The 23,683-nt window shown below is 43.8% G+C and overlaps 1 protein-coding gene across 4 annotated transcripts in view; it reads left to right on the top strand.

The window, feature by feature from the left end:
* ccdc85cb (coiled-coil domain containing 85C, b) overlaps positions 1 to 23,403 on the top strand; it is a 48,251-nt gene extending 24,848 nt beyond the window's left edge. Inside the window, exons 2-7 of one of the 4 annotated variants that reach the window (XM_053445389.1) lie at positions 8,785 to 8,864; positions 9,927 to 9,968; positions 14,673 to 14,777; positions 19,014 to 19,106; positions 20,067 to 20,165; positions 21,194 to 23,403. In XM_053445389.1, the coding sequence (XP_053301364.1) occupies positions 8,785 to 8,864; positions 9,927 to 9,968; positions 14,673 to 14,777; positions 19,014 to 19,106; positions 20,067 to 20,165; positions 21,194 to 21,283 (509 nt within the window). In that variant the 3' untranslated portion in view covers positions 21,284 to 23,403. The remainder of the gene's footprint in view (positions 1 to 8,784; positions 8,865 to 9,926; positions 9,969 to 14,672; positions 14,778 to 19,013; positions 19,107 to 20,066; positions 20,166 to 21,193) is intronic. The other 3 variants (XM_053445390.1, XM_053445391.1, XM_053445393.1) reach the window with 3 other exon arrangements.
* The last annotated feature ends 280 nt before the right edge of the window (positions 23,404 to 23,683 follow it).

Below are 23,683 nucleotides of genomic sequence, written 5' to 3' on the forward strand. Positions count from 1 at the left end.
CCTCCCCTTCACACACCGCTCTGCTCACTCACTCAAAGAACAGCTCTCTGTCTCTCAGTCACTCAGGTTCGCGGGTCTTTTCCGTTAACGTTTAGGGTTTCTTCAGCTTGAAGTTTGTTTTTATTTCAGTTTGTACTTACTTATTAACCAGTAGAGTTCTGTTAAACGTGGGTTCGTTCAGACGTGGTGCTGGTAGAAAGCGACTCGCGTTGCGTCTCTGCCTGTCGGAGATTTTTTTTTTTTTTTTTTTTTTAAACAGTTTTTTTTTTTTTACTTTAACGGTTTAAACTTTTTTTAAACCGTCAGTTGGCTCTAACCAGTTTTATTTTACTTCACGCACTGAGTGTCTGACAAGTTCTAGGTAGTAGTGGTATAAAAAATATTACAAATTAAGCTACACACACACACACACACTCCCCCTCTCTCTCTCTCTGTCTCTCTGTCTCTCTGTCTCTCTCTTACTCACATACACACACACACACACACACACACACACACACACACACACACACACACACACACACACACACACACACACACACATACACACATACACACACACACACACCTGGTGTGGAAATAAATTAAAAAAAATTCAAAGTTAAAAAAGAAAGTTATGTTGAGTATGAAAACACTTGTTATTACATTTCACTTCATAATTGCAACAGCATGTGTTGTATTCATTGTTACAAAACTTGTTCTGTAAATAGTTCGCTTGCTATTGTGATCAAAATCATTGATCTGAAGCTCAATGCAGATGCTGTCCTGTAATAGTTTTCTAATCAGCAATAAATATAACAATTTCTGATCAACCCATATCAATTGCATGCTTAAAATAACATACTGGTTAAAGCCCCGCCCGTTTCAAGACAACCCGGCCCACTTCCGGGTTAAATCCAGCCCACTTCCGGGTTAAATCACACCCACTTCCGGGTTAGGCCCCGCCCACTCCGAGTACGGATACGGATACAGATAATTGATATGGTTAACAGATACAGATACAGATAATGCTGTACTCGCTCATCCCTATTAACTACATGTTCCTCCTCTATGAACATTGGAATTAGTTGAAGTTGTGGCAAAAATACCTAATCTACTAAAACAGTTATTTTCTCAAATTACACAAATATTTTTCCCGGAACACATTTTGAAATGTTCAAATTTATCGTATTCCTCATTTTAATCATTCAGTCAATCGAAAGTTTGTTTGTTTTTTCAGCTCTTCCTCAGAGTAAATCAGAAGACATTATTTGCAGGTTCTATGCCATGCTATCTATAAAAGAAATACCCATGGGTTGAAAATAAGTTTTTGTCTTGACTTGACTTGACAGTAGGGTTGCTCGATTAATAGATTTTTGGGTCACGAGGAATAAGACACGCCCTAATGGGTGTTTACCTGAACCGGAAGTGATTCACTTTATTGCGCACGCTCCAGTCATTTAAAGAATAAAGCATAGACTTCAGAATAAGGGCACATATTAATAATCGTTTGAATAGTCGTGATTTCGATATTGTCCAAAATAATCGTGATTATGATTTTTTCCATAATCGAGCTTCCCTACTTGACAGTGAAGGTATCAAAGTAAACACAATGCATTTAGCCAAAAAGAAAAGGAAGAAGAAAAAGAAAACAATAGTTAAAACACAATTTGTACTGGAGTAACTCTGGGTGGTCAAAGGTCCAAAGCTAATCAGCAGCTGAATTAGACGGGAACTAGTTTTTTAATACTGTTAAACTTTCCTCAAAATGTAATGTTACAAAGGGATTTTAAAGAAAAATCTAATTTTAGATAGCTGTCTAATCCTGCTATACCCCTCTTGCCACAAGGTGTTTCAACTGTCATTTTCTATCTAATGTTACATTGTTGTTTTTAATATGTTTCGTCAATTTGGTCGTGCATCCCATAAGGTATGTCATTTCGTTGTTGTAAAGCATTTAGCATTTCTATGAAAAGTGCAATACTTATTATTATAAATATTATGACGTGCGGCAAATGATTAAAAACCTGTTTTCACCTAGCAACGTTGGGGTTAGGCCGCCCTTTTGAATCCCAATCCCTTTTGACACTTAAACTATCACATGAGTCACTCAGCATGGGTCATCTCTCTTCAAGCATGAAGCCACGCAGGGCTGTTATCACACACAGAGATGCACACACGCACGTCGGCAACATTCACATGCTCATGAAAAAACATGTCTCGCTTTCTGCGGAACACACCGCACCCACACCCACATACATGGTCACATACGACAGAGTGTGTGTGAGGTGGTGAGGCACTCTCTCTCTCCCTCAGAACGAGTGCCATGTCTTGTCAGATGGGGTTAGCTCCCTGCCAGCTGATGCACCAGTCGAGCCTTTGAAGCCCTCCCATGGGCCTGTGGTTTACATGCTTGGGTTGCCAGGTTCTGCCACCCCCCTCATTAATGCAGCATGGGTGCCCGCTTAACTTGTTCCTCTCTGTTCCTGTGGTCAGTTTGCCCTGGCTTCAACTGAGCGCTGGGCAACCAGGCAAAAGAAGCGAGCACACACTTGCTCTGCACATGCACGCAATCACGCACATACCTTAGAGTGCATACAAATATCCACATGTCATTCCTCTTTGGAGTGTGTGGAACAGAGAGCTGAAACAGTTGTTCAAATAATCAGTTTGTTAATTGTACTTTGCTACACGTCTCCCCTGAATGGCAATCAGTCAGTCAGATCTTTCCAAGTATAACCAGGCATGGTAGTACCATCAGGCATTGGATTTCTGCACATGCCTAAGTGATGTTCTTGAGGCTGAAAAAAGAGGGACACCTGGTATCTAAAGGTGAATTCATAGTTTCTGTGTCCGATGGTCAGCTGGGCTCCGCTACATTTAGTCATCCATCCGTGCTCATGGACCCCTAAGTTGAACACTTGTGTGTGTTCTCCAAAATTTGACTGCATTTTTTCACGCAGCTAAAATCTCAGACCAACTCCCAATGTGGTCTGAATCATCAGATTTCATATGCATCTTCGGGTATACATTCACACCCGGGACCGGTTCACTCAGGGACGCGTGTTAAAACCAGATCTGAACGAAGTCTGTAGGATCTGACTTTAGAGGCAGTGGGGCCTCTCTCCTTCCATTATTTATTTTTCCCTCCTTTTTTTTCTGTTTTCAAAGCTGGGCCCCATTCGGTTCCCTCGTATGGATTCAATATGTCCTCTCTGGAGTTTTGAAAGTTGCCCCTTAATGGAGATGTTATTGTTTGATAAATTGGATGTTCTGTAGCCGCTGAGGTCAGGTTTCACGGAATCCTGCTGTACTTTTATTTGGGTGTTGGTGCAGAGAATCAAGAGGGAGACATGTGTAGAGGCTTTCTGCTCTTTCTTCAACATCTTGAGGTAATTGACCCAGCCTCCTGCCTTAAACACACATACTAACACACACGCATAACCACACACATACACACAAAATCCCCTCTTTTGTACAAACACTTGCTCTCCCTCCCTCCCACATGCACACACACTCGGCGTAGACACCCATGCAACCCACGGGCACTCCCTATTGTACAAATGCTGCACATAGGCGCTTGCTCATACCCGGCACACACAGTACACACTCATTTTTTGAGAGAATATCCATGTTTCTGTGCTAAAACACTGCGATACAGCTGTGAATGGGAGATGAAAGCCGGAGCCGAGCCAGGAATAATAGAAGCAGAGTGATTCTGTACACTGCAGGCTTCTAAACAGCCGAGGGATCCGACTCGAAAACATGAGGGGATTCCAATGCTGAGTCCTTTTTAACTATACTGTTTTACCAAAGCTTTTGATGTATGAACGACCTTAGAGTCAACAGTGTGGAGGCTGGTTGTGCTGTAATATACATTCCTGCCAATACCAGCTAAATAACAAGTATATATATTGCAACGTCTAATAGCTAACCAGGCTTATTCTTGCAACACCCTTCTGCCTGTATGTGCTCCATAAAGACTGGCCTGGTCTGACCTCCAATAAACCCGCTCCCATTCTCTGACCCACACTGGGAATTGAGACATGTATAGGAAGGGCGTGACAAAGAGAACAGATGTAGGGATGGAGGAACTAGAAATGTAAGGAGGAGAATTGTATCGCTCGCACCTCAAAAGAGTTTTAATGTAAAAGTGTATTATAAGGAATCAAACCTTATCGCAGTTACTTCAAGACATATACTTTGTTGGTTTGTAAGCACGATTACACAAAAACTACAAAACTGATTACTATGAAACTTGGTTAAAGGGTGCAGTATGGGTCATGTAAGAACCAATTTAATTTTGGAGAAGACCCAGATCATGGGGCGGAACCAGGAAATATTTCCCCTCATTTCCCGGGAATGGGACTCATTCTAGTTTCTTCATATTGAAATTCTAAGGCTGGCAGTGTTTTGGATTCCCGTTACTGTCAACGAATCCCCTCGACTGACCAAAACCAAAAATCTCTCTCAATGATTTCCCCAATCAGCTTCTCTCAGTTACAAGCTGAGTGTCAGTGCTAAGACGAAAAATATTGTTGTCTTACAAACTAATACTAATTAATGTTGTTGCATAATGAATAATATTAAATTGCTATTCCTTATGTCATGGGCTATAAACAAAAACAAAACAAAATGCAGTATTTCAAATACTGCATGTTGATTACCAGAGCAGTGGTCAAAGCTTTGCAGCTTTGAAGTATTTAGGTCAGCCGAGTCGTACGTGGACCTTGAGTACGGACTGTTTTCCAAGATTAAAAACTTTCCTGCTCATGCAGCAGGTCTTTAAACACACCGTGGTCAACCCTCTCACACTGTTTTAATACTGCAGTGGTTTTCATTCTCATTTTGGATGGAGAATTGTGCCTCACTCCTTGTGGTTGTATCTTAGGAAAACAACCCAGACAATGCAGTGCAGAAGGGGCTGCGATGATGGACAGATGGGTGAAGGGGGTTTGGAGCACAGTAGAAAAACAAAGAAGGGCCAGTGGAGGTCATGACCTGTGAATGATCACACACAACTTTTTTGGGAGCTTCTGTTTAACATAGAAACCCAGACGACAACGTCACCAACCAGCAAAGTTCACTAATGGGTCAGTTACTCGAAAGCTTGCATTTGTTTTGAGGGTAGAAAAGGAAAGACAATGGAAGGAGCAGTTAAAAGTGGAGGGTTGGAATGAAACGGAGGGAAGGGAGCAGGGCAGAGGAGTGGCCACCAGAAGTGGGTCATGGTGGCCCTGACGTGATGTACAGTGACGCATGGCGAGGGGGACGGACTCACGCCATTGTCTGCGTCACCTTTTGTCCTGTGCACGCACGCACACACACACACACACACACACACACACACACACACACACACACACACACACACACACACACACACACACACACACACACACACACACACACACAACCTCGCACATGAGCATACATCAGCTCAATTCATTTGGGTAAACAACACTTAAGAAGATAAAAATAGCTCCCTTGTACTTGAGAGGTTTCCCACTCTCTCTTCTTACTTCTCTCTCAATATAGTATATATATATATATAATTATATTTAATTATTTTTGGCTCGGCTATACCATCCCTGTGTGATCTGCTGGCTTTTCCTCCAGCTTCATGAGGGAGCGGTGAGGAGAGGATGTGAAGCCTGAGGGGCGGTTGTGTGTAATAAAAAAGGAGATGTAGCAGTGGTGTGGTTCAATAACCTGACCCCCCTCTCCCACCGGGATGACTCTCTGGAGTCGGTTGTTGAAGAGAGGGTGACAAGCTGGCTTCACCCGTGTGTGTGTGTGTGTGTGTGTGTGTGTGTGTGTGTGTGTGTGTGTGTGTGTGTGTGTGTGTGTGTGTGTGTGTGTGTGTGTGTGTGTGTGTGTGTGTGTGTGTGTGTGTGTGTGTGTGTGTGTGTGTGTGTGTGTGTGTGTGTGTGTGTGTGTGTGTTGAGGCATTCGGTGCATGTCGTGTGTTCCTGCGAATGTTCCCACGGCAGATCTACACATATTTAAGCATCACTACTTAATAATGCCATGCGTGATGCGCTGCGAGATTTAACATAACCCCCCCATAACACATCAAAGGCTTATAGATTGGCAGTGGAAGGGAGGCACGGTGCTCTGTGGGAGATGTGAAGACACAGCGCTTATAGCAGTTGGATTCCTCACTTCAGTCTAATTCTAGCTGGCTATATGTCCGAGCTATATATCGATATTTACATTTGAGTGCGTAAATTAATTTTTCAATTCATTTAGGAGATAAAAATAAAATGAGCCCGACCGACTCGGAATGACTTTGGAGTTTATTGGATTACTGACAGAAAGATCTCCATCTGTTAGTAATCTTAACATACACACCAGAGCGATCAGAATTCATTTTCCGTCCTCCCTCTCCTTCTTTCTTTCCGAGGCTTCTCCCTTTGTTGTTTGAGTGGGCCGGTGTTGACTGAAGGCTGAGGAACCGTCGACCTAATCGGCTTGAGATCTTGGCCGCAGGTCAGGGCAGCAGATGAATCCAGATTAGAGTGTCACAGGGCAGGAAGAGAGGATTAGCGGCTCTGGTCACTGCAGCCTCTGTCCACCCGTTCGTGGACAGAGACACCGGCTCGCCCAAGAGTCAAAGGGCCGGACACAAACAGGCCTGCGGGTCCCGCTGGGGCCGCTCTTTGTGTCTGCTTTCACAAACAGTGTGTTAGCACCATCACAAACAGGATTATGAAAGCCAGCCTGGAAATCTGTAAAAGATTTGTTTACATTCAGGTAGTCAGTGATCAGATTTCTCCTGTAATATTTTTGTTATTTAGCCGGCCTCTTTCAAGTGTTGAAGGTGCATCTGGACTGATTGTGGAGTGGGAGGACAGGCTGTGTACTGAGACAACACACAGTGTACGTGTCCGAATTAAAAAAATAATCTGCTATTTAGTAATGAAAACCCACTGATTTTGAGAGGACATCATATATTAACAAATCCTTTTAATAATCAGATCTGTTTATTTTGAGGATGGAGTGATGCCTATTAATATCTTATATTTATATGCACTTAACCAGGATCTATTTTTATTTATTCTATGAAAACTGGGTTATATTCAATTTGTTTAGAAATTAGGTTATTGAATAAAAAAAAATGCATTTACTGCATCGTCAAAAGTAGCTTTGTAAACACACGAGTGCATGTAAACACACACTTAAACATGCATCTACTTTGGGGTGTAAAAGTCTGAGACCAGTTTCCTCACTGCGTTTGAAACTCGGAAAACATGTTGTAGCTTTTATTTGTGACCAAGAGTGTGTCATTGTAAATCTACACAATCCAGGCTGCTGCTAAGTGTGTGTGATAGTTGTTTCTGCAGAATAGTGCCCCCTGGTCGCAAAGACCTCATCAGCTAGGTTATAAAAAACTTGGTCGGGTAAAACCAAGGTCACTGACTTGCGTCACTGCAACAAGTTGTGATTTAGTGTGCGTGCGCGCGTGTGTGTGTAATACCCTACAGCACCGGCTTCTCATCGGCATCTTACTCAACCCGTCATTTTCATCAGCAACCTCCCCACCGGCTTTGTTACATCTCCTCCGTCTCCTCTCTCAGTCTCTCTGTACTTCCTCTAAGAAAACAAAACAAAATCCATCTGTGTGCACAGTGTTGTTGCTCCTCACTCGCTGCTGCTGCTGACGTGCACTTCCTGTGCACAGCTCGGCTTTGATCTCACTGTAAATTAAACATGGCTTTTCAGATAACAAGCTGCGTGGCACCTACTAAAGTCAAACTGCACCTCCACTCTTCACACAGTCGCTGTCCCTGGTTTGAACCCTCCGAGTCGCGTTAACGCACAGTGCTGCGGTATCCGGATCAGCTCTGCTCTTGTGTTGCTGTGGTGAAATTAGGCCACGGTTTGTCAGGTGTCTACAGAAAGAAACAGTTTTGTGACATGTTTAAAAAAAAAAAAAACACAGCGATGTCACATGTTTCTCACTGAATGAACGAGAGGCAAAGAGAAAGTGTGGAACCAACTGGGAGACCACAGGCGAGCGTGAGGTCAAAAGTTAGGTCAAGCTCTGCTAATCTGGGTGGGAATGCTCAGCGCTTGACCCTTGACATTAGGGTGACACAGCTCCACTCTGCTTGACATCCCCAAGATGGCAGCACCCGCATCCAAGATGTTTGGCTTATTGTTTATACAGAAGGAGGAAGATGTGTCTTTATATACAGTTATTGTGTTAAACATTAGCGTTCTCTAAATTCTTGTTACCTGTTACCTTAAACGTTTTTGGACTAACATAGTTGCCTAATTGTAAAACAACGTACACATTATTTAAAAGTTATTTGCGTACTACTTAAATACTTAAGTAGATTTTATCCTTTATTTCTCATGTGGCTGCTGAGGCTATTTGAAATAATTTGGTTAAGTGCGTTCATTCATAGTAAACAGTTAGGTGTGTGTGTGTGTGTGTGTGTGTGTGTGTGTGTGTGTGTGTGTGTGTGTGTGTGTGTGTGTGTGTGTGTGTGTGTGTGTGTGTGTGTGTGTGTGTGTGTGTGTGTGTGTGTGTGTGTGTGTGTGTGTGTGTGTACTTTTTTGGTTGCAGTTTCAAAATAAAAGCTCATGTTAATAAGAAGACAACATATTCCCCATATTCCAACTTCAGACTTGAACCACTACCTCAAACCTGATCTGGAGAGTCTCAAAGTGCATAACAATGTTTTCTAGCTGCATGGGGTCCGTTCGCTCCACTGGCCCTGCCCTGCCCCGTTTTCTGATCGAGGTCTTTTAAATGCTAATCACCTCTGCTCTCTTTCTGCTTCCTCCCTCCTCCAGATCCCTCCTCCAACTACATCAGACAGCTGGAGACGAAAGTGCGGATCCTGGAGGACGATAACACTAAGCTTCTCACACAGGTGAGGCTCACACGTTATACCGCGGCAGATGTGCGTCACTCTCAGTGGAGAGACTCACTCAGGAGTCACGCCATTAGCCCAGTCACTGAACTCTTGTGCAACTTTCTAACTCGGCCAGCAGCATGTGATCGGCGGCGGTTTGAGATGAAGTGGCTGCCTGCTGCCTCCTCTGAAGCCACCCCCTCACAACACCCTGCCTGTTAGTTGGAGAATATGTTTACCCATGTTTAATTCATGGGGAGTCAGTAAGCCTCGGCAGCGAGCAGCGATGTTAGCCCCCGGAGGGGAACTGTGGGAGCGGAGGAGAGATGAGAGGAGGGAAAAGGAGGTGGAGGGGAGGGAGAGAGAGGCTTTAAGTGACAGTGACAGGGTAAAGCATGTCTCCAAAAGTTGACCTTGCTCTGACTTCTCTAAAATTTGGAGGATGGAGGGTTGAGCGGGTGGAGGTGGGAGTGTGAGAAAGGGGAGGGTGGGGGCTTGAAATAGTTTGTCTGGTTCACCGGGAGGTCATGTCAGTCTGCAGAGGTGTGTGTGTGTGTTACATCCGCACAAATAGATTTATCACGGAAACAAGTCATCTGAGGAGGAACAAACTGTAAACTCACACAAAAGCGTAAATATAGATTGTAGTCTTTTATATATCATTTGTTATCTCTGCTTCATCCCTAGGCTTCCAGTTGATCTGAATGCAGTTCAGGCTGCAAACAGTTGAGTTTTAATTTCAAAGTTCAAAAGGCATTTTGATTCGAAGCCTTTATTCTTAAAAAAAAAAAACTATTTCTCCTCCCCAATTATCTCCCAGCAGATTTAATACGTAGGCAGAGAGTGTAGGCTGGAATCCTTACAGCACCTCAGTACTACAGTGAAGTGCTACTCATTGTTTCAAAGCAGTTGGGACACATACAATGAACCTGCTTATTAAAATCGACCGTTGGTCTTTGTGTTTTGTCTTTGTCTTGTCATTTTTTTTAACTGTATGTTTATCTCTGAACCTCAAAAAGACTCCAATGACAACGTTCCAGTAATGAACCAGTACATCATCATGTTTTTCTCTCTCTCCAGGCTAATAGCCGGTATAGCTTATCACAGATACAGACGAAAAAGGTAACTCTCTGAAACGCCCCCTTTCGTTTGACTTCTCTGTTTGTCAACCAGTTGATCCGCTTTTCCTTTTTTCCACCTTTTATGTGTTCGGTGGTGGGACTTTTTTTACAGCTTTGAGCTTTGGGGCTTTTTTATAGGGGGGGACATATATAATAATGAACATGTTCACTTTATGCTGAAATTCAGACATCAATTCTCCGATAATGTTCATAAGGACTGAAATTAACTTGTTTGTTCTTGCTGGAAGTTAGATAAGAAGATTAAATCCACCCCCACATATAATATAAATTGAATATGAAACCACAGCCATCAGCTGGTTAGATTATTTATTAAAAAACATTAAAAAAATTAAAATAAAATAAATATCTCACGGTAAAAGAGCGATGTGACAGAGTCTGAATACTCTATCGTTAATGCTATATTGATACATGTTGTGTTAGATTTATTATTTTATCCGTAATAATACAGTCCAGTACAACAACCTTCAAAGTAGCTTCAAACATCACCACAGACCTGAATCAGCTCTGACACAGTGCACATTTCACAAAGGAGTTAGTCTGCATGGAAAGGTCCTGCCTCAGTGTCCACTCCTGTCCTTTGGTCCCTGTGTGCTCTGCTAGCATGCTGTGCTAATGAGGTGGCCATGTATCTTGGCAAGAAAGCCTTTCTCTGCGCTTGGAGCTGGTCTGCACCGCTCACCCACTGTCTGGTACAAGGCACCCCCGGTGAACCAATGCTACATCGTGCTCCGGTGCATGAATGACAAATGCTTGTCCTGGCTTGTCGGGACGTCTTCTGGGCTGAATAATTTAAGCTGCAAAGGCAACTCAGGTAGAACCAGGCATCCATAATGCATGGCCGACAACTTGTACGCGAGTGAGGAATGATGAAACGTCTGTCTGGAGTTCCGAAACATCTCAATGGTTCTGTCTCTTATAAACTTTGATTTCTTTTGCTCCAGCAAATAACGACATTTCTCCGGTTTACTTTTTAACCTGACTCTTATGCAACAATTATACTGATGTGTGTGTGAATGCTCTCAGGTGGGGTTGTTACAATGGATTAGTTGCCTCAGTGGACATATTGCCTAACTTCCTGTGTTACGAAACGGGTCCAGTGAAACTTTGTTAAGCCTGAAGGCAACAATAGCCTCTTATCGCAGGAATGTTGCCCCTCCAAACAGGCTGAAGGATTTGACTGTACAGAGGGGACAAAAGGAAGAGAGAGAGAGAGAGAGAGAGAGTTAATAACATGGTCCCACGGCAGAAAGGAACAAAGTCCTGCACAGCACAGGTGTAATCACGGAGAGAAACAGGGTGTGTGTGTGTGTGTGTGTTTGTCTGTGCAGGACCACGAGCATGCTTCATCACGTACATGTACGAGATTCTTTCGAACTTTTCTCCCACTCAGATCCCCCATGTCCTTTAACGGTTACTTGTCTCTGTTAAGTCACTGAAGTGTGAGGCACTCTGGTTTTCCCCACAAGCTCGCTGCCACTCTATCCTGAGCAACTAAGTGCTCTGCAGCATGACTCTGAGAATTAAATGATTTATCTGTCAGATTCAGATGATACTCCAGTCCACTAACTGCAGGGTAATTGAAGTCATCTTGCGGAGAGTGGACCGCAGTGGGAACCAGTGGACCTGAATGATGACGGGGGTTAATGAATTATGCTTTTATTCATTGACTGATTTATTGACTCGGATCAGCTTGAAAACCATGGAGTGGAACATGGTTTACTAACTGTTGCTATGTCAGCGGGAGGAAAGCAACCACTCTGAATTATTAAGAGTCTTTGAAACAGTGGGCTTTTAAAGTTGTTTAGCATTTAGGAGGATGCATTACCATCCATGCATCCATCCATCCATCTGTCCGTCCATCCACCCATCAGCTTATCTTTGGTGGGTCAAGGTGGGGAAGGAGCTGACACATAGAGACAACCATTCACACCTAAAGGCAATTTAGTGTCTCCAGTTAGTATGCATGTCTTTAGACCGCGGGAGGATGCTGGAGTACTGAGGGAAAACCCTCACAGAAGACATGGGAAGAAGAACCAGAGTCTTTCTTCAGATGAAGGAAATGACCACTCCCCAAAAGTAAAGCCGAAGCCTCTGGAAAGCCTCACCTGGTGGCTGCCTGCAATATAAGTTATAAATCCTGCTGATGGGACAAGGACCAATCTAAAAGGTCAAAGTACATGTCAAATACATTGTTCTCACAGATTGTTTCTGTCATTGTAGATAGTCTTGTACACTGATTTATGTTCAGTGCTATTTTTTTCTGGTGAGTTGGTTTTAATTAGTTATGTAATGCTATAGAAATGGGTTAAACTTAATAATTGACAGCTGAGACTGACTCCAGTATTTATGTTTTTATAAGTTTTCATTAGTGTGTATAGGGCACAGAAGCTTAGGACGCATGTCTCTGGCACAACAATATGTATTTGCATAATAAAGTACAGTAGTACAGGAATAATTATTCTTGTATTACCATATAGGGCTTAATTTTGAGAAGGAAACAAATCATTTCAGACTACCCAGTGAAGTACCCAGTGTGGGTTAGTCAAATTAACTTTACAGAATTTTGCGTAGGCTGCATCACTGCTGCCTCTCATAACTCATGTAGGAACTGATGCATGTCATCCACAGCCTCTCCCCTTCAGCTCCAAGCACACTGTGATGGATGGATAGACGGAGGGGCCCGAGCTTTAACCGAGAAGATACTTGTTTCCAGCTGTCTGGCAAACAAATAGCTTTGTTGGTCTCAGTGGCCAAGGTCAATTCAGGGAAGGAAGGAAAGTTGGAGACATGTTGGTTTGTTTGTAAAACTAGACTTCCCAGGAAATATGCATTAGTCAGAAAACTCCTTCTGATCAAAGCAGGTCTTCTTCCCACATGCGTCCAGGAGGTTATGTTTTCATAATTCATGGATCTGAATGAGAATCTGTGGACTGAGAAATATGGTGCAAATCCAAATAAAAATCGGGATCTAGGAGATTTAAATGTAGTCTCATAAGGAGATATTGTTTAGGTCACCCTTTCAGAAATAACCTACACAAGGAACAAAGCCGAGAGCCCGAAATGGCAAAAAGATGCTAGAAAAGGCCCAGAATTGAGAGCATGATTGTGAAAAACCCAGAGGGTAGATGAAGACGTGCCAAGGGAGGGATTGGGAAAGGTTAGGGTAACACTGAGAGGACACTGAGCTGGAAGAGCCGAGAGGACGGGGGACATGGAAGGGCAGAGAAGACGAGGTGAATTCCGAGTATGAGCAAAACGGATGTATGAGCGTGCACCTGAGTGTATGTGGCACCGAGGGAATACAGCGGCAGACAGCACGATGTCCACGCACTCAGAGACGTTCACCCACAGCTCGTTGGGTTATATATAGCCCGAGTGCTCCCCGGCATCACGTGTGTTGTCGCACCGCTCCTCGCACAGAGGGAACATTAGTGCGTGACACGAGGAAATGTCATAAGGAACAGTGGTGTTGCTGTGTCCCTGCCCACAGAGAGGAGCGAGGGCTGGTTACTGCCTCCAGGAACCAGTGGTCTTTTGCTGCTAATGAGGACAAATCTTGGGAACACTGTCCCGGCGTAATGGCCCTTGATGATGCACAATGTGATACGGCCCCGGTGCTCTGAAGGGCCTTTTTATGCAGACAGCCACAACAAATAAAAATCAGCTCCGCAAATGAAGTGCTCGGAGCGATGGCGTCCGACTGACAATGCGAGTGCAGGCAGGTGCCAGTGTGGTGGAGGGGGGGCGGGGGGAACTGCAGCCTGTAATGAACCATCACCGAGGATGTTAATATGCACAGTGGTGCCAGACAAACACTGGCAGCAATAAATGTTTTACTGGCAGCGTTTTTTATGCATTTGTTTTAGCACAGGATTTTTATAGTTTCATTTAATGTGGTTTTAAATGTAAGCATTCAAAATGATTTAATGTTCAGTGTTTGCCTTTCAAATTGAGGTTTTATCTCAAACCTTCTGTCGCGTTCATCTTTGAAAAAGTGTCTCCACTCTAGTGCAGAGCTATGATAAATCAACCTGACAGGCGTTACTGGCCGACTTGTTAGATATCAAACATCTGTGCGGCTTTCCCTATAGTATCAGTGTATATACTATATATATAAAACCTGCCATGTCCTTTGTAGACAGTAAACCAAATACTAGTTTACACTTCTCATAAAAACAGAAATGATTTATTAGCTGGTGTTTTGCTCCATTGCTGCATTGTGTAGTTGTATGTGGAGCCATTCTCTGCATTAGGTCGTCTGAGTCCACGCAGGCAGTCCGACCTCAGCTGCGTTTCTGCACGTTCCCCTAAGTGGCATTCAATGCTGTTCTCTCTGTCTCTCTCAAGCCAGAACTCTGTTAGCCTCTGTTCCTGTCACTCGGGAGTCTGTTGGGCAATAGAGCGACGGTCATGCATGTGCACCTGATAACCCCGCTGCTGCCATCGATGGAATTCATTCTGTGGGAAAACGCTGCAGAGAAAGCAAAACAAAATGCAATGGGTGTTTTCCTGACCCGTAACGCATCCTTCCACCAAGTTTCTGTCCAGGAGTTGTTGCGTTTTCCTGCTAACTAACTAACAGAAGGATAAACAGAGTGAAAGCATGACCCCCTTGCTGGGGGTAATTAGATTTTAAGCATCGCCACGAGTTTGTTTTTTAATGATATGTTTGTTTTGTGTCCAGCAGTGTAACCCAGGTGACCTCCGCGTCCTGAGGAAGGGAATGACCCTCTACCACTCCGAGTCCCAGCTGTCCTCACTGCCCCAGCGCCAGGACGCCATGCACATGGTCAGTACACACGCACAAGTTCACACAGGCCCATGCATACAAGCAGGGTACACGCATACAAGGACTCACATTGATGCACAACGGGGGGGGGGCACACACCCACTCATATCTCTCCTCTCCAGCAGTCAAAGATCAACACTATCACTCTGCTTATAACAAATGTGGTATAGAGCCTGGGTTTAATTGCACACGGGCCCACACAGACTTAATTGCAGGGAGGACTGTACTCGTGCCCCCACAGTGGAATCAAGTCATGTCAGCTCTAATTCACTTTACTGCTAACTCTCCAATTATACCCAGACATGCAAGATTGCTCTCGCTTACACGACACCATGTCGAACACAAACAGGAAGAAAGCAGGAGAGGGAGGAGCAGGAAGAAAATAAGATGGATTGGGAAAAGATAATGGGAAGAAGAGCGAGTAAGATGGAGACAGGAGTCAGCCTTCCCCACTCTCACTCCCTCATCCTGGCCTTTCAGCTCCATCCTCCCCCCCCGTGCCCTGAGGAGACGGTTTGAATCGAATCCCGCTATGAAAGTAATAATTCTCGACAATCCACCGCCCACCCCTGACCCTGCCGGTGTCTGGGGAGGAGAGGCTGGATAATTGTTTTCTGACTGCTTAAGCAAGGTCAGAGTCGGGCTATGCCGCTACCCGCAGGACTAAATCTTCCCTGTGTAAAAAATCAATATTATGTTTTAATCACAGGCCCAGTGTGAGGCGCAGGCCAGCTCGCACCTTTTTAAGCTTGTGGGTCACGCCCGTCTCCTCCTCGCTTAATAACGTCCGTGAACCTTGACCCCACAAAGGTCTCTCCCAGCAGGAGGAAGGATAAACTGCCAATTATGTGGATGGTGGTCTCTGCCAGCGTTTAATTCCACACATAAAACAAGGTCATGATATTGACTTGAGCTGTGAATTTTGGCGCCTTGACATTTGGCATCATTTTGACATTGTCAGTCATATTTAATCCACTGTAACCGTGTACCCAGGAACTCCCTCTAAACTGTTTCTTATTTTCTGGAAATTATAATAACAGGAAAATTGGAAGAAAATAGTAAGTGTAACCCAAATATACTGAAATATAGAAATATTTCCTAATGACAACATATTTTAGTCCTGATTGTCCTTCTTCTTGGATTAAGTTGTGTTTTCACAATTAATTGTTATCAATTCAAGAAAATAATACCCTTAGGCTGTCAGGTTGGAGCCAACAAGTTTGTCCATATTTCTCTCTGTTAATGAAATATTTTAAACAAATTAATGGTAGCAGAAAATTATTTCTTAAAAATGAATTAAGTCACAGAATTCGTGGGAGCGAGTGCTCAAGCTCCCTGTACAGAAAGTCACTTTTAGCCAAAATAGTTTCCCGAATTAGGGTGGAGCCTGTTTTATGTTACAATATTATTATTATATTATATTATATTGTGTTATATTATATTATATTATGTACTACCCTTCCACTGGAAGAAACCAGGCTCAATCGGCCTCGACTGTTTGGGTTGAGCAGAGAAAAAATGTGAAAGAAGAGAAGTGGATGGAAAGGAGGTGAGAGAAGATAGAGGGGGGGCGGAGACAGAAATGAGAGAGACCAGGAACAAGATCTGTCAGAATGGCTGTTAGCACCAGGTAACAGTAGTAATGACGATGATAATAATTATTATATTGTATTCTAATAAATCAGTTTATCATATGTTTTAATCTGCACAAACACCAGACAGTCCTGTCAAATCAGTTGTGTGCAGCGTCAGCGATTCACGTCTTTGTTGTCGTGACATCTCTGTGAAGTGTTAAGTGGCTCAAGTTCAACAAAGGCCTTGGATGGTGACAAAGAACGAGGGAGAGAAAGCTGAGCGATGTGGCAGCTACAGCAGCAGAACCTCAGTGAACTGGAGTCATGTTGTTGGAACCCATCCTGATCCATCAGCTCATCCTTTATATCTAGTCCTGTGTCTCTCAGTCAGGCCCAGTTTCAGGTCAGAGGGGCGGGCGAGCGTGATAGTGTCAAACAGAAAACAAGCGAGAAAGATGAAAAGGAGAAGGGAAAAAAAAGCATCCAGATTCTGTGTGATCAAACTACAAACCATTGATTCTGACAGCGTTTGCTTCCCCCCCGCCTCCCTCAGCCTGAATCAGGCGTGTTTATGCAGGCGAGCCGTAACCAAGTGTACGTCCATATGAGCAGTAAACATTGCTCTGAGCTGCCTCCGCGCTGCTGTCCAAATCCTTTCCTTTACTGCGTTGAGCTGCAGCGTAGAGTAAACAGAAAAGTTCAACACAGTGATACTGGCAGTGTCCTCATAGTTCCCTTTACAGCTTTAACCCACAGACGAGAGGAGGATGTAAGAACTTGTCGTTATGACCTTAAACAAGAAGATATACACACACAGTGGGGAATGTGTTTAACAGGGGGATTTATTCTGTAAATCGTGTGTGTTTGATGTGGCCCTTGAATAATGAGGTGCTGTCATATGAAGCTACAACCCTAGACATTACTCATTATCCATAAATTCTAACATGGTTTAAAAATGAGATTACATCTGTTAAGAGCTTTTTGACTTCCACTGAAACTGCACATATAGTATTTTTATTTTAAAGCTCACAAAAACCTATGAGGAAAAAGAACTCCCAAACAGGTCAGTAATAAATAGATCAAAAAAATAAAGAGGCAATTATAACAAAATAAATACAAATATATACAATGAATGAAAGATACTTTGTATGCGTTGCAACAAAAGAGAATCTTCCATATGCCCATAAATTCAAGTTTGGCTTTATTTTCTTTAAAAATTTCAACTGTAAAAATGAAAGAAAAAAACATTTTAAAATTCAAATAAGTTTTTCTAGTCTTTAAAAAGGCTAGGCTCATTACGGTTGATACAGTGCATCTATCTGCAGCCCTATCTCTATCATTCATCAAACTTCAGGGGCAATGGTTCAGTGTCTTGCCCAAGGACATTCTGGTATGCAGAGCGGAGCTGCGGGGGAATGGACCACGCACCTTCTGGGTAGTGAACAACCCGCTCTACCTCCTGAGTCACAGCCACCCAAAAAAAAGAGAATACACGCTCTGCCCTGGCTGTTAGTAGGGAGTGTTTTGAAAACTTGTTTTTGCATGTTGATTCTTTTGTGTGTTGCTGAACAGATCTTTTTTTTTGGGCAATTAACGACCACAATTCACATGAACCTTTTTATTATATTCACCAGTCCTCTTATATCGATGCTCTTGAAAACCCATGGAATAAAAACGCATCTACCCTTTTCCCTCTCTCTCTCAAGAATATAAGAATTCCCACCCCCGGAATAAATAAATGCTGATTATAAAGGCACATGTAAGACAAACGGTTGTTTCCTGTGGTTGTCAGGTGAGCATGTGTCAGGTCACCTCCCTCAGGACCAGGGAAACATCAACTTTTCATGCGGCTGATGTGATGTGAACGGACAGTTTCCACACACCATCCCTCTTGGCCTCAAGCAACAGTTATTATTATTTTATCTGTTTCTGTTGGTTTTTGTGGCCTCTCTCTGGCACCCAAAGAGTGTGGGGGGGTGGGGGGGGGGTGGCGAATGCAATGGTAGTGAGCGGAGAATTGAACCCTGGCTAACAGAGTCACGGAGCTGTGTCTAATCAGGCTATGGCCCCGATGCCAGGTTGCTGTGAATGTTGCCTTTGTGTGTCCCAGCGATCTCTGTGTCCCTCTCGAACAGTGAGCCACTGTCTGGAACTAACCAGGGGGTGGGATGAGTCAAGCGCGACTCCCCTGCTTCTCTTTCTGGCCGGCCGCTCCCATCACACCAGGTTAAATCACAGTGTGCATGCAGGTAGCAGACCTGGCTTGCTGCTGACAACATGGTGGATGCAAAAAAAAAGAAAGGGAGGGGAAGGAAAACACAAGCAGGCGCGAGGTGATCTGAGCCGGGATGAAGGGGATGGTATTTTCAGCTCGACAGAGAAAGAAATCTCTCCTGATAAATCAAACACACACTGATATGGAGAGAGTGTTGTTTTATTTATTTAGGTTTTCATAACCGAGCAAAGTGTCTCGGACGTGGGTCAAACGAAGAGCTCGGTGAGAGTCGGTGCTCGTGTGACGCCGGGGGGAGTCGGGGGTAAACCGTGTGTGACAGCAGATGTGGCAGTCTGCAGAGCATGTCCTCCAGAGGTCACATCCTCTCGCAATCCGTGTACCATCTAGCACAAAATAAATCATTTTCTTTTCTTTATCTCTTCTCAGGGAACTGGACGTCTCCCCACCAGCGAGTCCTCCCCTGCCACAGGCTACTTGTCCTGTGTCCAGAAGCCAGAGGCTGTGGTGCACGCCATGAAGGTACCACAGTTATTTTCATTTAAAGGAAACGTTGGTTCTTGTTGACACTGTTTCTGATTCCTTGATCATAGAGGACGTTAATTCATAATATTTCAAATCGATCGAAGAGCTTTTTGATCATGAAAAGCGACGTAGATCTCGTCTGTGCTTATTACATGTTTTTAGTAGATGGAGCGAGCTATGTAGGAACATGCGTGCTCTGATTGGTCAATTGTTTCTCTCACCAGAGGAAAAGCTGTCAGTGAGCACAACACCAAAACAATCTCAATCAGAAGTCCTGACTTTACTTTAATATCTTTTGTCAAATGCAAAACTGACACTGCTGTAAAAAGTTGTTTCAAAGTCCTAAATCCGATTTTTTTTTTTTTGACAGAGTTTAAGTTCCGCTTAAAAGGGTAAAGAAAATCATAGACTTTGAAAGTAAAGTCATAGAAAAGGTGCTATTTCAGAGGGGGGGATATCTGAAGATCCACCTGTCGCCTATGTAAAAATTAGAGATGTGGAGCATCTTGTTAAATATAACTTAAGTATAAGTTTTACAAATTACAAAAACCTTCTGTCACAGCAGCACCACATTATCGTATAAGTATCAGGACTTAAGTTATTGTGTAAGAACCTGAGTCTATTCTGAAGAATGGAGGAAGTTGTTTCTTTTGAGGAGGAGGAAATGTTTGGTATTGGTCGACTTTATCGTCGGTCACATCTGCATGATATTCAAAAGGGCTTCATAGTTTCTCAAGAAACAATGAGACTGGTTTGAGGTGTTGGATCTAGAAGGACAGGAACAACGACTCTACTCTCATAATTACTCAACATTATTCTTGAAATCTTAGATTATACAGCTCTCATACAACTTCGCCTAAAATGTTGCTTAAACCACATGCATTTATTAATGTAACGTATCCAATCAGTGGACACACACACACTCACACTCACTCTAATCTCTGTGTCTGCCCTCAGGTGCTGGAGGTCCACGAGAACCTGGACAAGCAGGCTCCCGAGGACTACGAGGACGATCTCAGTGAGAAAGAGAAGGCCATCGTGCGAGAGATGTGCAACGTAAGAGCAACACCTGAATATTCTTCTCCTGCTGACCCCTCTGCCGCAAAAAAGAGCAACTCATGTCCATATTGTTCCCGTTTGCTCTGTGTGTCAGTGTTTTTAGTTCTTTTCCGCTGGATGCAAATTAGGTCGGGTTTCTGAGCTGCTCTCGCTAATGAGCGAAGCCTCATTCACACTCACTTGGTTCGGAATGACACTTGCAGAAGTGTCCCGGGCACGTCTCTCTCCCTCTGTCTCTCTCTCTCTCTACCTATCCCTGTGCCTCGCTCGCCCACTCCCCGCTCCCCACGCCCACCTCCCCTGCTCCGAAGCCAACTCTAAACTGGAAGCCCTGAGTAAGAAGAGGCTCGTAGTTGAGCTGTCAGAGCAATTAGACTGGAGCAGCACCAGCCCCCACCAGCCTCGGCCTCAACCCCTCCATTCTTCCTCTCCCCCCTCGTCTCCCTCTATCTTTCTCTGTTGGTGCTGAAAGGCCTGATCCGGGATAAAAAGGTTCGCTGATTAGAGTGAAAAAGAGAGCGAGAGAGAAAATGAGAGCCAGGGCTATCTGGGCCCGGCGGAGGTATGTTACAGGCCAGGAATCTGGGGAGCACTACAATGGTACCTCTGTAATATCACTGGGGTCCCCGGGGCCCCTTTCTCTCCCTCACTCTCACTCAGCAGCAGAGAGAAGCCTCGCAGAGACAGAGGATGGATACGGAGATAGCTCCTCTGTAATCTGTGTGTGTGTGTGTGTGTGTGTGTGTGTGTGTGTGTGTGTGTGTGTGTGTGTGTGTGTGTGTGTGTGTGTGTGTGTGTGTGTGTGTGTGTGTGTGTGTGTGTGTGTGTGTGTGTGTGTGTGTGTTTCGCGTCTTTGCAGCTCAAAGTCCAACTGTGAGCATTTGAAGTTGTCACTCTTGAAGAGGAAAATCCTATTTTCATGCGGAGCCTCTGCCTGTCTCCCTTTCTTTCCGCACGTCTCCCTCCTCATTCTTCCTCTTCCCCCTCTCACCTGCTCTCTCTCTCTCTCGGCTTGTGTTTTGCAGGTGGTGTGGAGGAAGCTGGGAGATGCGGCGGGATCAAAGCTGTCCGTCAGACAGCACCTCTCTGGGAACCAGTTCAAAGGGCCGCTGTAGCACAGCAGCCGGCGAGAGATGGAGGGGGAAAGAGAGAGAGAGAGAGAGAGAGAGAGAGAGAGAGAGAGATGGGGATCTACAGCACCTGCACTCACCTGAAACCACCTCTTACTACCAGGACCCATAATGCCGTGCTCCCCACTGCCTACAGCGCTCCTTCAACCAGCACGCTATCGACACGGGCTAAGATAGACACATAAACGGACCTGTTAGTCACATGTACTTTCCATGTTTTTAATCTCTCAGAGCTTACATTGACTACTGGCAGCTAGTTTCACTGATTCGCCACTTTTCTTTGTCGCATTTCCGAAGCTAACCAGCTCCACGACGATCTCTCCTGTAAAACCCCTACAGACACACACAAACACACATACACACACACACCACTTGTAGTCCTTCAGAGCAAAAGCTACGCTACACAAAGCCAGCGCTGTGACATGGTTTCAAGCACAGGAGTCATTCGGCCGCAGGGGGCGGAGTGTTCTCACACGTTTGGACGTGAAGGCAGCGTCGTGGCCGTATCTTCGGAGAAGTCGTGATAGTACTGTACCTCCCATAGAGACCCTACCCCCTGTCACATGTATCGCCCTCCCCCTAGTGGTCAGCGAGTGTAACTAGCAGTAGCATTCTAAAGTGTTAACCAAGTGAAACCCACTGTGACCTAGCGCCTTTTTGCTCATGAGACTATGGATAATGAAGTCTAGAGATCACTGTTAACTTGTGTATATTATGTATAAAACCATGGCACTACTTCATTGTTATTGTTGATTTTACTTTTATCTGTTTTGTATTCTAGCGTGGCCATGTGATCAATAATCTAGTTCGAAAAAGCACACGCTGCCGGACCTTAAACAGGGTTTGGGTTATTAACTTTCATTTTTTTTTAATTATTATTATTAATATTCTCTTCCAGGTGATTCGCTATTATTCCTCCTTCTGTGTAACGTCCGGAAATGTATCAAGGCCATTTGGAATCAAACCATCCATGAGTTTATTGGATCGATCACTTTTCTTACTTTGTGAAATTAACTAAAATTGTATGCTGTGTGCATGCTCGACAATCATTTTCTCAGGTTGGGAGGGCTACAGCTTTACCTTTGCCCATCTGTGACTGTGAGAGTGTGTGTATGTGTGAGAGAGTGAGAGAGAGCGAGTGTGTGAGAGTGAGTGAGTGTGTGTGCATGTGGGTGTGTAAAAGGAAAATGAAAGCTTCTCTTGCAGCTGTAGCATCTGCCTGTGAATCCTCTCTTCTGTTGTTTGAACCCTGGTTGCAGCACGGTTGAAGAAAGCTGAAGACATTTGCTGAATCCATGCTAAAAGCCTCGTCCCATTAATGCTGATAAAAATTTCAAGACCAAATACTAAAACCTCCCCCCAGGTTCAGTTCTGACTCCTTTTTGGGATCGCTCTGAGTTCTTTGGTTTTATATCGTCAGTAGATGAAAAGGTCTATTTTTTATTTGATTTCTTCTGCTCTGACCTTTTCTGTAGTCATGGATTCAGCAGGTGTGTTTACGCAGCGCATGTTTCTTAAAGTTGTTGTTTCTTAGAATACAAGAGATAAGTCTTCCCTTAGATGTCTTTTTTTGAAAAACACTAACATTTAAAAATGAGTATTTCTTGATGTCAGAATGAACAAAACGCTGTTCGTCACAGTATTTATTGCCAGGTGTCAGATAGAGATGGGATCGCTGTCTGGAACTGCTGAGTCATGTTGAATGGATCAGATAGGTCCATTTAATGACTGACAGCTTGGGCTCTCCCACCTCTATCGTTATTTGTTCCAAATTAGAACATTTCTGAGGCTGCCCGCCATGCGCCTCTGCTCTCTCAAATAATGGGTCAAAATAATAATAATAAATCAAAGTATGGTTTTTAAAAGTGTCCTTTTTTCTAGGAACTGATTTGAAGCCATGATACAATTTTGAATACTTTCTATATATAAATATTCTATATATATGGCATTTGATTTGAAATGTGCCACGTTTTTCTGCATGGTGATTTGATTTGGTCTTTTTTAACAAACATCTATAGTGTTTCTTTTCTTTCTGCCTATATGCTAAAACCACAGTAAAGAATCCTAGAGTCTACAGCGTCAATAAATGTCAATTCCTGCAATAACTCACATGACTGGAACTCCTTTTTTTGTATCACTTTCAGAGATGACATGAATATCTGGCACGGGATAAAAGGAGTCAACTTTTAGAAAAGAAAGAGAAAATTGCTTCATGACAGAAGTGTCACAACAAGTGTCTTTTATTTACTGTGGCCAATAACATGTTTTCCATAGTGGATGAGTGTAGGCTGCCCCCTGTTGGTGCAGGACTGGACATAAAATCAAGACTTATTTCCAAACAAGATCTCTGCTGTTGCACAGGCGAGTGGAAAACTCAACTAATGA

The sequence above is a fragment of the Pleuronectes platessa genome, chromosome 17, assembly GCF_947347685.1.
Source record: "Pleuronectes platessa chromosome 17, fPlePla1.1, whole genome shotgun sequence".
Lineage (NCBI taxonomy): Eukaryota > Metazoa > Chordata > Actinopteri > Pleuronectiformes > Pleuronectidae > Pleuronectes > Pleuronectes platessa.